Raw genomic sequence first — 15,843 nt, 5'->3', positions numbered from 1 at the left:
CTCTTAGGAGATTGTAGTTCCTGGAATTTGCGTGCGCTTGTGATGCATGTGGTTGTCAGGAACGAATGAAAGAGGAGTTCCTGCTCGGGGGGGGGTGTAAGCACACGGGACGGGGCCGCTGACCTTGCCGCTGAGCTCGTGCCCACAGCTTTACTCTAGCTCCCCCTGAAGACTCCCCTCAGTCTCCTCAAAAGGTAACATCTGCAGGGAGGATGAATCCCTTTAAAATACAGTTCAGCCAGATTTTACTGAAGACAACACATGTATTCTGTGCTAGAACCTTACGACTTAGGAAGTGGAACTTACCGCTAACTTGTAAAACATTTAAGCGTGTGTGTTACGTTTAATTTTTTTTAATGTTTCAAGTAGAGAATTATCTATCATTCCCAGACATTAAATGTAACACAAAACTTGAAGCCTTCAAGGAACTGAAGTTCACTGGTCCCAAGAAACATGGACCCCCTAGAATCCCTCACCAACTACACTCAAATTTCTTAAAAGTGGTCTAAAGATGGCCACTAAAAGGAGGTTAAATTATCTTACTGTTCCTTTCCTGGAGCTTGGAAAGGAAGGATCAAAATGGGTCCGTGTTGAGACGTGAGGTAGCAACCACAAGTGAAGTGAATCGAGTTCTGTATTAAGAACCACATTGGTTCATGGTCCTCCATTTGACTGGACACCAACAGGAGTCTTCTTCCAAAGCAGTGAGCTTTAAACCAGGACGGATACTGAAATCTTAGGAATAGTGTACCTGACTCGGCTGAATGGAGGCTGTGGAAGAGGAGGAGGAATGGTTCCACAGGGAAAGACCAAAGACCGTCCCCCAGGAGCAGGGCAGGTGGCCTCACCCAGAGGTACAAAGGCCCAGAGTACTTGTCTGTAGGCCCAGCCTGTTTAAAAAGGTCCTGTCACGTTCAGTGGAGTCGGATGTGATGGGACCAGTGGGCCTTTAACACCCATCTGTCCACTTCTGTCGAGACTAGACTATGGCTGAGGCTGGAATCATGTCCTGGAAGAGTCGGCAACCTCTGAGCTCCCTTCTGATTCAGACACTCCTCAGCTCTTACCTTTCTTACGCTTACTTGTTAGCTTACAACTTTGTGGAAATTGGTACACAGACCTTGCTCATTATTCCAGTAATAATCACTTTCTGTGAATTCCCCGGGACTGGAGCTCCTCTGCGGAGCTGAAGAGCAGCTGTCTGTTCCTCACGCGCCTGGTCTGCGGCTCAAGCACGGGTGGCCCGAGGGCCGCGGGGCCGGTCCCGTGGAAGCAGAGTCTGTAAGCAGCACCTCTGATGGGTGTGAGTGGAAGCACGGCTTTCTCGAGACTCGAACACAGTGAAGTTTGGGAAAACAGCCTGACACATAAAAAGAATTTCAGATGCCTTCCAGCAGTATAGATCATTCAATTTATAGATTTATTCAATCTAATTTATGTCTTTATGGCCACTTCCATAAAGACAGCTCCTGATTCACATACAACAAAAGCCTTTATCTTCACCTCTCACATTCCCTTCTGGTGACTTAGTACAAACTCCGGGCCAGAAACTTCCCAGTCTGCCCCGCACGCTCCAGAAAGTGCTCGACGTCTTCGCCGTGGAGGCGGCCCCTTGCCTGGGGAGGGGCGCTGAGAGCCGCCCGCGGCAGGAGAGGTGGTTTGTGGTTTAAAAACTAAACGGGCTGTTTTCCAGACACTGTGACTTCGCTGCTGACAGGTGGTACATGGTCTCATTGGCAAGTTTCCAGTACCTCTCTCGCAAAAGGAACGCCGCGGCTTTTGGCTGTCTCTGCCGAGTGAAGATGCCCTTTTTATTCCCCAATACTCTCCGCGGTGCTAAAAACAAGGCAGAAGGAGTTTCAGATGCCTTCTGATGGGCCAAATGGGGACCAGGCTGGAGCCACGCTGGGCGCTCAACAGCACTGCCCTTTCACAGTTTCGGCCTGCTCGGTCGGAAGAGGCGTCCGAAGCCCACTTCCCGTACTGCTGCTCCCCCAAACCACCTCAGCGCCCTGGGGTGCTGTTTCTTTTGTCTGTTAGGGGAAGAACGCCCAAAATTACGTATTCTTTTCTCTGCGAAACATGCGTACCCGGCTGCCCGGTAGCTGGCGCGGGGGGCCGAGGGCGAGTTAGCCTCGGAAAGGCCGGGGAGGCCCTGAACAGACAATCTGGCGGGAGCCGGAGCCGGAGCCGGCGAGGCCGGGCTCTCACTGCTGCAGGCCGCTCGGCTGCCCTGCCGGGGCTGAAGCTGGGAGGGCGGCAAAGCCGGCCCCGGGCTCCCGGGACACCTGCCGCCTACCCCCTCGTGAAACCGCAGCCTCCGTTAAACGGGAAGCTCTCTCCGTGATAAGCCAATGCCAGGCACCATGCCAAGCCCCTTATCAAATGAACTCCTACATCAGCTTGCAAGGTGGTTTATCCCCACGTGCAGGCTTATGGAAGAGCTGGGTGATCTGTCCACAGTCACAGCTGATTTCTTATTGCACAAAGCCAATGTGCCCACTCACGAAACTAGGCTGCAGAAGCCATTGATCTCATTTGCCAAACACGGGGAGGCTTGTGTTCTCATTCCTTTTTCTCTTTACCTCCCTCTCCATTCTAATTTTTTTTTAAAGAGTTTATTTATTAGAGAGAGAGAGAGAGAGCATGAGGGGGGGAGGGTCAGAGGAAGAAGCAGACTCCCCACCGAGCAGGGAGCCCGGTACTAGACTCGATCCTGGGACTCCAGGATCTTGACCTGAGCCGAAAGCAGTCGCTTAACCAACTGAGCCACCCAGGCGCCCTCCATTCTAATTCTTAATTAAATTCTCACCTTCCAAAGGCCCTGTCTTTCCCTCTAATAATTCCCACTACTACCAAATCCTTCCTCACCTCCCCAGATTGCTATGCTAAATTTATGGTCTATCAGGAAAGTAGTAATACCTAGAGGAATGGAAAGAAATGGGATATATTCATTTGGAACTTAACTGAAGGGACCCTCATCTCTCCCCACCTCAGAAAGCATGCAGACTTACAGAGCCTCCCACATCCAAAACACTGTGACACTTACTCATATTTGGTAAACCTGCCTCTCACAAGTGAACAACGTAAAACACACTGACATATCCTAAGTTTCCCGGGCTTTGTACCCTACTCTGGAATAATGAGCATATCCCACAAGGAAATCCAATACAAGGTCCACTTTTTCCTCACCCTGTTGTGAAATGGACAAAGGTTAAGTTGGTCATTTTTGCCTCAAGATAATAGGTTCTCCTGTTTGCTTGTTTTTAACCATAAAATGATGTGGGAAGTAGGCAAGTGCGTGCTGCTTCCTAAACGTGACTTGCTTCTCCTAGAAAAGTCTCGTCGCCCACACTGATTAGAGCTTTCCCCCTCGGTTCCACTGTCCTTACAACCGAACGTCCTGAACTAAGAGGCCAACCTGAAAAAATGAGCAACAAAATACATCCGTAACCCAGACTTCCACTTACACTGGTCAGTCATAAAATCGGCAAAATTCCAGATGAGCTCTCCAACCACATAGTCTTTGCGTTTTTGATCCAGAACCAAATGATACTGCTCCAGCAGACCTTTCTGGTACTCCTCACTGAACATCAGAGGTGGGTCCTGGAATTCAAAGCCAGGGAGAATTGAAGAGGCAGAACCGTTAGATAAAAACAAAGACCCATGTGCCGGTGACCAAAATACCCATCTCCACAGCAGCTGTAGTGACTGCAGCACGGGTGGTGGATACAGCCAGGCTGTGAGGCAGCCCGGAGTAAAGAAGAGAGATTTTTGGTGAAGAACCTGAATTAGTAGCTGCTTCACTTAGCAACAGAATTCGATGTTTTCTTGATCTTACTCTTCCGTCTCTATTCACCAGTGCAGTGAATAGCTGAGCTACACGGGAAGTAAAAATAAGTCTTCGAATAATAAATTGAAACCTCAAGTTTTAAGAAGCTGCCAGTGCGTAACTGGAGAACTACGGTGACTCACTGCACTCCCCTCACGTTCATCTTGCCTGCTCTGGGGAAGCAGCTGCTATCCAGCAATTCCACCCGTCCCACAAATAACCATAGTATCTGCTTCCGAGGCAGCTTTGGCCACGAAGCCACGAGCAGGAAAGGCAAGCGGCCCTGCCCCGGCCGGCTCTACTCTGCAGCAAGACAGACTCGAGCTGTAAGTGTAACGAGCGTGAACGGGAGAGTGCGAAGCCGGAGCCGGGGGATGGTTAGCAGGGGGGCTGAGAGGCGCCCCACAGGGACAGGCAAGCTCCCACCGCGCAGGTGAGAAGGGTTCTAACAAAGCCAGAGGCCACTGCTGTGGACTCATTCAGTGTTTGGTGAAGAGCACCTACACGTGGTGGACTAATGAGCCTAATGATCGTTCAGATGTTCCTGGAACACAGAGCCCGAGTTTTCATCGCATGGGAATTTGGGGGGCACTCAATCTTAAATGTTCAAGGATGTAGCATCTCAGTCATTTTACAGGAGAACAAATCCCTGCAGGCTTTGAACTTCTGTCCCAACGAGAAGGGTTAAAATGCTACACGGGAGGCCCTGATGATGTCACGGTGCTGCTGCGCCATGCTTTGTTCTGGTTCCAGAGGGAAGCTGAAGGCAGGGCGATATGCAGATTTTCTTACCAGCCCTGCCTGGCCTAACACTCGCCACACTTACCTCTTTAAACTTAAGACTGAATTAAACTAAATCGTTTCGGTCATACTAGTCACATTTCAAGTCCTCAGTAGCCACACGTGGCTAGTGGCTACCCTTTTGGACACTGCAGAAAAATGCCATCACAGCAAACGGTTCTATCAGCGCCAGATCCAGACTGAGCTGCTTAAACATTCAGAGTTCGTGACCTTTTCAAAGATGAAGAGCTGGTATGTATATACACCATTCTCATAAGCTATTTCCCCCTATTCTACCAGTTTGTACAAGTGGCATTCTGTGTAAGCAAGATGGATTTAAGGGTATGAACAGAAAAATATAGTCCGTAGGGGCCGCTGTTCAACACAGGAAGGATAAGGATATTGTGTGTCAACAGGGAATCCGATACTCGTGACAGGTGAGTCTGGGATGGCTGCGGCGGGGACGAGGGGCTGGCCGTGGTTCAAGAATCCACATGAAAAAATCCCCACAAGAGAACGCATCATATCTTTGATGAGGAAATTTAAAAAAAGGGAGAGAGAGGGAAAATGCTAGTGATTAAACCTTGCTCCAAGATTTCATTCATTTCCTTAACGAGTATTATTTAGCACCTACTGAGTGCCGGACACTGCTGAGGGCTTGGGAAGCAATGATAAATAGGATTCAGTCACTCTCTTGGAGCCCAAGTCTGGTCAAGGACAGAGGCAGAGAAATAATGATGGTACCCAGTGAGAAACGCTGAGACGGAGACTGAGCACAGAGAACAGCTTCCTCTGCTTGTGGCAGGCGGGGTAAACCTCACCAAAGAGGGGACCTCAGAGCTGAGACCTGAACACTGAGTAAGAATCCAGGCGTCAGCGACTGTGGTGCTGACACGGGCGTTCCAGGCAGAAGGAACAGCCCACATCCGAGCAGGAGCCAACGAGCACCATGAGAACAGTCCAGTGACCCGGAGTGAAGGCAGAGGAGGACGACGACCTGGGGGAGGGCGGAAAGCAAAGCACACCGACTGCCCTGGCCAGGGACTGGGGCTTTAACGGGGGGGGGCCAGGGGACGCCAGTGACAGGACTCCCAAGGTTTGGATTTGCTCAGGAGACCACTCGGGCAGCCAGCGGGAAGCTCTCTGGAGACAAGGCCAGAAGAAGGACCAGGCGAGCGAGGCAGAGGCCTGAGCCCTGGAGGACAGACTGGTGTGAGCCCAAACAATCGCGGGGAGATGGTCAGCACAAGTGAGGGATGGGACAGGAGCACCTTTCTAGCCTCTGGGGGAATGAGTGACACCCCTGTCCTGGAGAGTGAACAAATAAACAGAACACTCTACACGACTTACCTGGTGAAACCCTGCAATGGACCCTGCTCCGTACTCGCTCTGGATGATTGGCTTCTGATAGGTCCTGTACCAGTTCTCAAACTCGGTGGCCAGGTGCAGCTGAATCACCTCCAGGTGCCCGTAGTCATGATACCAAGAGTAGTAACTATTCACACAGATGACGTCCACATACGGCGCCTAGGAGGAGAGCGTTAAACTTGTTCACGAACCAGAAGGTAAAAGAGCTTTAGGGCTCCCAAACTCAGGGGCTCTTCCGGCAGAGGAGGTAGGAGGGGGACGCAGACAACGACTTGGGTGCGCCCGTGTGTGGCAAGCGTAGGCAGAAGTGACCTGAGTCGGGCAAGGCTCTAATTCCGGACTGATGCTCCTGACCCGGCCGCAGCCGGACCCCGGGAGGCTGAGCGGCACAGAGGCGCCCCCGAGCCGGCCTCGGCGCAGCCCGGGGCCTGAGACACGGATTTGGTTCTCCGCAGCACTCCCGTCACACTGGCCTTCCCTTACCTGGCCCTGGAGAAAGGTTCCCAGCTGAAGGACAGATGCAGTTTTTCTCCTCACAAAGACCTTGGTTAACCATGCTGTTTGTGAGCTGGTGCCGCGGGCCGCAGAGTGGCTGGAAAATTCCCTCCTGGCGCGTCGCAGAGCGGATGCGCAGGGCCGCCTTGTGTCTACACAGTGCGGTGCTCAGGACAGAGCCGCAAACCCTAGCCGGTCCCTCCCAGCACCTGAACCAATGCCAACCTCCAGAGCCTGCCCTGGGACTGATGTGGTCCGACTTTCCCAGGTGACCGAGCCCCTTCCCAAAGGGCGGTGGCAGACCAGGAGGCAGGACGAGGCCGCCTGTGGGGGACACGTGTGCCTGGATGGCACATCCCACCAGGAGTGTGGCGACCCTCTGAGGCTCAGGCACTGGGTGCCCCATCCACACAGGAGGCCAGGACAAGAAGAGACGCCACGTGGGCTCTGAGAACGTCCACGCCCGCCTGGGCCAAGCTGGAGTTTTGCCAGTCTCTGTGCTTCCTTGAAGGGGGTGTTCTCGAGAGACGGCAAGGGAAACACCAGGGATACAAACCTTTTCCCGTCCATGTTAAAATGAGAGTTCCCAACTGGTATTTGTCTCTTGCATTTTCTCCTCCATTCTTTCCACAAGATGTTTCCTCCTTCCGTAGCACTTTCCTCTTAAGGACTGGCCTTGAGTTCTCTCGTGAAGAAGCATTTTCTTGCTCCCATGTCTTCTAGCTTCAGTACAACACAACACGTCGTTCCCGAGGGGCTGCTCTCCAGCCATGGGTGAGCCTGGCTGTCCCTTCGATCCCCGCCCGTGGTTCCCAAAGCCAGGTGATGACTGGAATCGCTGAGGAGCTTTTTAAAAACTCAGACTGCCACCCTGGACTTACTAAATCTCAGAATCCAGGCATCTGTACTTACAAAGAGCTTCCCTTGGTGGTTCTGACAACCGGCCAGGTTGGAGAAACACTGGCCAGTGACAGCCGTAATTCTCTTCAGCTGAGGAGCGTCACACGCTGAGTCTGAACTGAGAGTGAAACCTCCCTGTGCCCAGCCTCCCTGGATTAAGAAGTCACACTGCCTGGCAACTAAGCAGCTAGTTCTCTTTAACCTGAAGACCATCTAGGAAAGCGTTTGGACCAGCTGCTCAAGGCTCTTCCCAGCAGCCCATGTTAGCAAGCATCAGGGAAGGTGAGAGGACAGGCAGGGAAGTGGTGCAGAGACCCCCAGGCTCACCCCCAGGTCTGCTTCATAGTTGGAGTTGGTCACAAAGGTCACGGGCCGGGAGGGGTCCAAGGCTTTGGTGTGAGCAATCAGCGTCCTGTCCACGGAGGGCAGAAGACACGGGCTGGTCAGTCCGGGAAGGGCCCTGGTACAGCCGTCCCTCCCTCTCCATCCCATCTCCCAGCCAATCCCCTGCTCTCCTCCCCACCCTGAAGAGTACTTTAGGGGAGCAAACATGTTCTTCTAGCCTTAGATCATGTTCCCCAGCATCTTTCTTTCTCCCTCCCCAACTCCCTCCGCCCGCCCCACCCCAGAGAGAGGGCCACCCTCGCAGGGGTGTGCAGGCACCCGAAGCTGGGGGCCTCGGGCTCGGTGTGGCTAGAAGCTGCGTTCTGAATCTCTGAAAAAGCTCTGGAAAACAAGAACGCGTGCGGTATGGACCAGCACAGATCCAAATTTAACAAGTAAGTCGGGGGTGTGTGCGAGGAGGCGGGCTGTGCACGGGGCACTTGCGGGAGCCTGAAACAGCCTCGCCCGTCCGCAGCCTGGTGGGGCAGTGTGGCCGAGGGAATGCCACAGATGTTACAAGTGGCTGGAGGACCACGAAGGGGAGGCCCGGAGCTCGGGGAGGCAGTAACAGGGCACTTAATGGACACTGGTGAGTCAGCCCAGACTCGGGAGAAACGGCATTTATGTGTCATCAGGGAGGGACCTTGAGAAGAGGCTTCCCAACGGAGGGCCCAGCCTGTGGTCGGGGCTCAGCCCGGGGACCTGTCAGAGGCCACCCAGTGCAGGTCACCCCATTCACGGTTGAGCCTGCTTCTCTCCTCCCACAGCCAGCTTTCTTCTCCTTGACGCCCTCCCCACACTGCCCTTCTCTTTCGAGGGCTGCGGTTTCCTCGAGCCAGAACGGTATCCCTCACCTCGAGTCCCAAAGCCACACCCTGAAGCAGCCTGGGGGTCCCTGGGAAGCTCCTCAGGCCCAGGCGGCTTTAGCCACGGCCTGCCTGCCTCCCCGCCGCCCCGCTGATCCCGCACCTCCCTCTCGGCACCCCCCAGAACAGCCTGTGGGAACCGCAGGCACCTGCACTCCTTTCCGCCCCACGACCAACTTCTGGCCCCCAACCCTGGCTCAGCACGGCCCGAGGCTCTGGGCTGTGTGTCCAGAGCTGTCCTTTGCCCAGAGCCCCGCACCTTCTACCCCAGCTCAGCTCACAGCGCCCTGCGGCACTGGGCCAGCCTCAGCTGCCCCCACAGCAAGTGACCCCCCCTCTGCAGACTAAGTTACAACTGCGTGACCGTGATCGTAAGGAACACACGGCACCAAGGACCCCCCACCCCCGCCGGCCCCATTGTCGGGACGCCCCTAAGTGGGGATTCTGTGCACTGCGATGCTGGTGGGGGAGGGAGGGGCTACTGGCATTTGGTGAGCGGGGCTGAGCTTGAGCTGGACTGATCCTGCCCAACAATGTCACTTTAGAATAGTTACAACATGTATGTCATCGAAAGACCCGTGTAGGGTTATCTGCCCGGAAAATCCAGTTTTATAAAGCCTCACTCCTCTTCACAAACGAACCCAAAGCATCACGAAGTGGTTTTTTTGCGGCTTTAACATACACTAAATTTCCCAGGAATGGAGATAACATAACGACGGAGAGACGATGGTAACAGGTGTTGTTGGGAACTTTTGCCTCGAGCGCCTCACCCCTTCAGAAACGCACAGTGAGGGCGGTGCTGAGCGGGTAGCAGGTGCCCAGCCAGGGTCCCCACCGCCAGCGCCCCAGGCCGCGTGCAAGGTGATTCCTCGCCCAGCTGCACGCACCGGACCCCTTCCCCGGGCTTTCCGGAGCGCCAGGCCAGGCTTCACACAGCCTTTTATAAAGGACCCTCCCCCGTGTCATCGGCCAGGCTGCTATTCTCTTCATAACCCGAAGGCTCGGGTATAAGTGAACTCCAGACTTCATTTCAGGTGTGAAGAGGGGACCGTGGGTCTCCCTGGGTTGACACCCCAACGTGGCGGGTGGCACTAGGTCCCCCGGGCCACAGGCCTCACCTCTCACCCCCGACCCGGCCCAGGGCGGCGGGAGCACTCACTTGAAGTAGTAACCGGCAGGCTTCAGGAAGGAAGCGGGCTCATTGGCCACCGACCACATCACAACAGCCGGGTGATTCTTGTCCCTCCGCACCAGCTCTTCCATCACCTGCAGATGGTGCTGCAGGGACTCGTTGCTGTAGCTCTGGCTGCCGCGGGGGGAGGGAAGGGGGCAGGTCAGCAGGGCCTGCCACCCGGGGCGGGGGGGGGGGGGGGGGGCAGGCTGAGCCGTGCGGGCGGGGAGAGGGAAGGGGGCGGGTCAGCAGGGCCTGCCACCCGGGGGGGGGGGGGCAGGCTGAGCCGTGCGGGCGGGGGGAGGGAAGGGGGCGGGTCAGCAGGGCCTGCCACGGGGTGGGGGTGGGGGGGCAGGCTGAGCCGTGCGGGCGGGGGGAGGGAAGGGGGCGGGTCAGCAGGGCCTGCCACGGGGTGGGGGTGGGGGGGCAGGCTGAGCCGTGCGGGCGGGGGGAGGGAAGGGGGCGGGTCAGCAGGGCCTGCCACCCGGGGTGGGGGGTGGGGGGCGGGCAGGCTGAGCCGTGCGGGCAAGGGGGGGCACTCACGGCAGCACGATGCCCACGCCCGGACTCTCATCGATGACCACGATCCCGTAGCGGTCGCAGAGCTGCATCACCTCCTCGGCGTACGGGTAGTGGCTGGTGCGGAAGGCGTTGGCCCCCAGCCAGCGCAGCAGGTTGAAGTCCTTCACCAGCAGGGGCCAGTCAAAGCCCCTCCCCCGGATCTGGGCCAGAGCACAGTACAGTGACCCCCTGCCCCCTGTCCTGATGCACTTCGTGCTAAAGCCAGGCCCCTCAGGGTTCGTGGGGAAGGTGAGGCTAGGAAATAGCCCCCACAGGGACCCGGAGGCCGCAACTCACATCCGCATCCTCGTGTTTGTTGACCCCGTGGAAATAGAAGGGTTTCCCATTGATGAGGAAGCGGTGCTCTGTGACGGCTACGGTGCGGATCCCCACGGGGAGGGCGTAGAAGTCGGACACAGCCCCAGCGGCTGCCTGTGCAGTCAGCCTCACCTGTGAGAGCAGAGCACCGCACCGGGTGTGAGCCCCACACAGCCCACTCTTCAGCGGGAAGCCCCCCCACCCCCACCCCACAGCGGCCCACGTCTGGGCCCGCAAGCAGAGAGATGCAGAAATCCCCGGCTTCTGCCACTAGCGAGGAGGAACCTTCCCCCACCCTGCCCCCGGAGCCTGCTCTTCAAAACTGGGCCTCCCCACCAAGCACTGAGAAGACCAGGCTGGGAACACTGCAATCCAATTGACTAGGAAGCTCAGAGGACCACGTGTGCCTGACTATCTGTCCTGTACCCCTCCCAACCCCCACCCACTGGAAGCCAAGGCTGCCGGGTGGGGGCAAAATGCCCGCTGCAGCCCCAGGCCTAACCACCATTACCTCCAATGAGTACAGGTAGGCGGGGTGCTCATGCATCAGGTAGGGCCACCAGAGGTGGGCGTTGGGCACCTGCAGCTGGCCGCGGCCCCCTGTCCCCTGGGCCACGACTTTGCCTTCCTGGTCCAGAAGACGCACTTCCAGCTGGAAGTATTCACTGCCCTGGACAAAGACCTGGTAATCCACCAGCCCTGCAAGGGACAAGGAAGATCAGACAAAAGAGGCAAGGACACAACCTGGGTCCCACAGAGGAGAGCTGCCTGCGGCCACCACTCTGGATCTCAGTCTGCAGTCAGGGGAGATTAAGTGAGGGCGGCCCAGTGGGAAGAGACACGGATTCTCATGAATCCTGAGCTATTCACCCAGAGCTATGATTTTAGGCAAGCCCCACTTCTCTTTGGGCTTCACTTTCTCACAAAATGTGGTCAGACCAGATGGGGGATTTCTGCTGCCCATGCCTGTTCAGACAGGCTGGATTTCAGTTGTTCTTAGGTAGATGAGAAGCCTGAGGATGAAGAGATTCTGGGAGAGCCTTTCTCCTAGCAGATCTTTCTAAACAGGGAGCAGAGCCACTTGGGGCCTGGCTGAGGGAAGTTCTTGCCAGGAGCCCCTTACCAGTGTCCTGGTCCACGCCGGTGGTGACGGTGATGTCATCAATGTAGGTGGTAGGTGTGGTGTAGAGGAGCACGGGCCGATGCAGCCCCGCGTAGTTGAAGAAGTCAAAGTTTGTGTTCTGGACAAAGTAACCCTTGGGGTACCTAGGATGGGAGGAAAACGCCCAGCTGGGGCCTTGCTCTGGTCCTTCAACCTCAGCTCACATGTCTCCCTGGCCTCCCAGAGGCAGGGCCTCACCTCTGCTAAGGCCACCCAGCCCCTAGTGGGAAGACCAGTGGGCAGGGTGGGGAGTGGGGTTGAGGGGGGAGCAGGGTGCTGCTCACTTGGAGATATCCGTCTGGTGGAGGATGGTCCCTGGAGGCAGAGTGTGGGGGGTGAGCGTGTTGTTGATGGCAATGGTAATGCGGCAGGAGGACAGGGGCCCACTCTGGACCAGCTTGCTGATGTCAGCTTCGAAGGGGAGATGACCCCCCTCATGCTCCGCCACATGCACCCCATTCACCCACTGCAGACACAGGGAGATATGGGGAGGGAAGAGCAAGTCAGTGCCGGCCGTCTCAGGCACTCCCTCACACGAAGTACGGTAGGTGGGGGCTGAGGGCCCCGCCGGCTGCCACCTGGCTCACGAATGGAGGAATAAAGCTCCAGAACAGATCAGGCAAACCTCCCCCGACCCAGGGCACTAATCCCAGTGCGGGGCCTCAGCGTGCCCCCCATCCACCCCAGCAGACAGGCTGTCAGGGGACCCCTGTGAACCAGGCAGCCCCAAGCTGCTCAGCAACTGCACATGACCACTCGCCCTGCTTGGTGCTTGTACTGACCACAATGGCATGGTAGTGGGCACTGCCGATCCTCAGCACCACCCTCGTGCCCAGGTCCTGGGTCCATCGCTGGGGCAGGGTCACCTCCCGCTCGTACCACACCCAGCCGACAAAGCTGCGCAGCTGCCAATCCTGGCCCACATCGTTGAAGCTGGAGGGAACGGGCATGTCCAGGGTGGGGCCCGACTGCGGAGAGAAGGGCTGGGATCAGGTCCAGGACACCTAGGACCCAGGCAGCCCCCTTCCCCAGGGGCCAGGTCCCTTCCGCAACCCTGCCTGCAGGAAGAAAGGTGGACAAGATGATTTCTCCCAGGCCCTGGGATTCCAGGCCGTCCCACTATTGTCACTTTTTTTTTTAAAGATTTTATTTATTTATTTGAGAGAAAGAGTGAGAGAGAGAGATCACGAGCAGGGGGGAGGGGTAGAGGGAGAAGCAGACTCCCCGCTGAGCAGGGAGCCCCATGTGAGACTCGATCCCTGGACTCCGGGATCATGACCTGAGCCGAAGGCAGGCGCTTAACCGACTGAGCCACCCAGCCGCCCCACCATTGTCATTCTTTGCCAGCAACTGACTGATGCCTTTCATGGGGCTCATTTAATTCTCACAACTCCATGAAGTAGACACTGGTCACTCAGACATTTAATGGACTGTGTGCAGTGAGCCCCCACAATGCTGTTCTAGGTGCTAGGAATAAAACCGTGAACAAGGCCCCTGCTGTCAGATGATCAGCTCTATGAAGAGTCTGGAGGGTGGCAGGTAACTATTGTAGGGGTCAGGGAAGGCCTTTCGGGGCCCATGGGATACTGCCTCAGGACCAGCTGGCCCAACCGGGTGAACCTGAGCCTGGCAGGGAATCCTTTGGTCACCTCAGGTGGAAGGCTAGGCATGCACAGGACAGATAGATAGCTCAGTGCGCCTGGAAGCAGCCTGGCGAAGAGCTTCCTGACATCTTCAAGTGGGATTTCCAGAGACTCAAATATTGGCTGAATGGATGCATATTGATAAGAAATCCACTGCTAGGGTGCTTTGTGTCCAGGGCTGGGGAGGGGGTGCAGTGCTTTCTCATGGCAGTCCGCGGACAGGGGTGAGCCCAGGGCCACAACCCTGCCGGAGGCAAGAGGCCCCGAGGAGACTAGACGCTAAGGGGAAGATGATCAACGGACTGGCCCAGAGAGGAAGGCGGTGGGGGCAGGGGCTGCTCTGCTGAGGAAACTGTGAGGCACAGACCCGGCAGCCAGCCTCCCATTCTTCCTCCCCTGCTGAACGGATGGCAAACGCTGAGAAAAGCGGATCTAGGGGAGGCGAGGGCCAGTGGACACACAGGCCGACGCCAAGCCAGACGGGAGACCCGGGGAGGGATCCTTGGCTAGCTGGCTGTCAAGCCCCGTCCTCTCTCTGCACCTTGGCATGTCCCGGTCCTTCGAGCCAGGGCAGAGCTGGCGACAAAGACGTCCAGCTCCCCTCCTCCCGCCCCCAGCTCGGTGCCCGCGCCGCGGGTGCCTGTCCCACGGGACGGGGGTCGAGCAGGGGCCGGCCCTCCGCCCATTTCCTCCTTCCCAGTCCCTCTCCCTGCCGGCCGACCCCCACGCCTCCGAGCCCGTCCTTCCGTAAGCTCCTCCGGGCCGGCCGCTGCGAGGGCCCAGGGGAAGGCTCCCTGCCCCCTCCCCACGGGGCCCGCACCTCGCGCAGCGGGGTCCGGTACCACTGCCGCTCGAAGCCCTGGCGCCGGTCCTCGGAGAAGTCGGCGCGGAAGCTCCAGAGGCCGTCCAGCTCCTTGCGCTCCCGCGACGGGCTCTCCTGCGGGTACAGCATCCCGCCCTGCAGCGCCAGCCCGCAGGCCCAAAGCAGCGGGCCGAGCGCGGCCCACAGTCCCGCGTGCATGCTTCCCTCGTGGCGGCTCGCTAACCGCCCACTGCCGCCGGCCGGACCCCGAGCTGCGCTGGAGGCCGGAGGGGCGGGGCGGGGCGGGGCGCGCGAGGTCACGTGCCCGCCTGAAGCCTCCCGCGCCATCTTGGTTGAAGGCGAATGCCAGGTCCCGGGGAACCCCGAGGCCGGAGGGTCCTGTGGAGGGACCCACTGCCTGCTGGCCCCATGGTGACGACGGGGGAGGGCCGGCCGGAGCCCGAAGCTGGGCCTGTAGGAGAGGGACCCCCCCCCCCGCAGCCCCAGCCCACAAAGGCAGAGATCCCCGGCTCTGCGCCTGTCCCGCTGCCCTGCCCTGGCCAATGGGACTGCTAGCCCGTCCCGGGGTCGCGGGTCCGGGGCCACAGGCCAGCGAGGGACCCAGGGAATTGGCCGGACACCTAGTGAGCCCAGGCGGAGCCATGCGTAGTGGTGTCCGCAGTGCGGCCATAACCTTGACCCCAGGCCTCCACCTATGGTCACCTTGATGTGGTTTTGGAATATAGGTGGGGTGAGGTCCTGAACCGCATGGCCATCTTGAAGTGGTTTTGGTGCAGATATGGTGTTTGACGCTCATCACACTGAGCCCCAAACCTCTAACCAGGGGCTCCACGCTACCTCTTGGCATTGCAGGGTCGTAAAGAAACAAGCAAGTGGCTTCTGAGCAGAAAGAGCAGAAAGCTATCTGAGAACAGGCAGAAGCTGACACCCCACAAACCGCCACCAACAACAACCCCCCCCATGGGATATATGTGACATTCCTCAGGCACTCCTGGCTGCCCTAAAGGAAAAACAGTTAGCTTCTAGAGATTACAATCCTGTAAGACATGAGTCTCCCTCAGTTTATAAGTTTTAGCAATTTACAAGAACAAAGCATTTCTATCAATGGCCTAGCTTCCAGAAGGGAATGTAGATACAATTAAATGTCCTTATAATCTGTAGCCCATTGACAGATACGTGAAGCTGAGGGGGTTTTGGAATATAGGTGAGGTTCAGTGGGGTGGAGTCCAGAGCCCACAACCGAGAAAGAATTCTTGAGATGTCTTTGGTGAACAATGGTGGTTTATTAAAGCACAGGGACAGGACCCATGGACAGAAAGAGCTGCTGCACCGGGCTTGTGAGGGGTGGCTGATTATATGCTATGGGGTTGGGGGAGGTAAGGAAAAGGGAGGTTTCAAAAGGATTTTCACGTGTTAAAGAAGACTCACCGGATACCAGATGCCTTGCCATTGTCAAGTTAAGGTTGTTTTTCCCCTCTAGCAAGGCATTAACATGAAGATAGTTGGGAGCTTCCTGGAGGAACAGTACACTCTGCCCGCT

General features: G+C 57.1%; 1 protein-coding gene across 1 annotated transcript; it reads right to left on the bottom strand.

Annotated features, from left to right (window-relative positions):
* Nucleotides 1–1,401: 1,401 nt before the first annotated feature.
* Nucleotides 1,402–14,566, bottom strand: GUSB (glucuronidase beta). Its single transcript, XM_036115284.2, has 12 exons — nt 14,301–14,566; nt 12,620–12,805; nt 12,122–12,303; nt 11,799–11,941; nt 11,187–11,374; nt 10,655–10,807; nt 10,340–10,518; nt 9,785–9,931; nt 7,703–7,787; nt 5,963–6,139; nt 3,471–3,606; nt 1,402–1,836 (listed from the first exon to the last, which is right to left on the bottom strand). Exons 1-12 carry the CDS (start codon nt 14,499–14,501, stop codon nt 1,667–1,669), a joined length of 1,947 nt encoding a protein of 648 aa, XP_035971177.1. The 5' UTR covers nt 14,502–14,566; the 3' UTR covers nt 1,402–1,666.
* Nucleotides 14,567–15,843: the final 1,277 nt, after the last annotated feature.

Source organism: Halichoerus grypus, chromosome 6 (assembly GCF_964656455.1).
Source record: "Halichoerus grypus chromosome 6, mHalGry1.hap1.1, whole genome shotgun sequence".
Classification (NCBI taxonomy): domain Eukaryota; kingdom Metazoa; phylum Chordata; class Mammalia; order Carnivora; family Phocidae; genus Halichoerus; species Halichoerus grypus.
The sequence above is the reverse complement of the archived record's forward strand: the minus strand, read 5'-3'. Positions and strand labels throughout refer to the sequence as shown.

Coding starts and splice junctions, on each gene's coding strand:
- GUSB (XM_036115284.2), bottom strand. CDS start 14,501: ATGCACGCGGGACTGTGGGCCGCGCTCGGCCCGCTGCTTTGGGCCTGC. Junction 11,942..12,121: donor CACCAGACGGATATCTCCAA/GTGAGCAGCACC, acceptor CTCCCATCCTAG/GTACCCCAAGGGTTACTTTG. Junction 11,375..11,798: donor CGGCGTGGACCAGGACACTG/GTAAGGGGCTCC, acceptor TGTCCCTTGCAG/GGCTGGTGGATTACCAGGTC.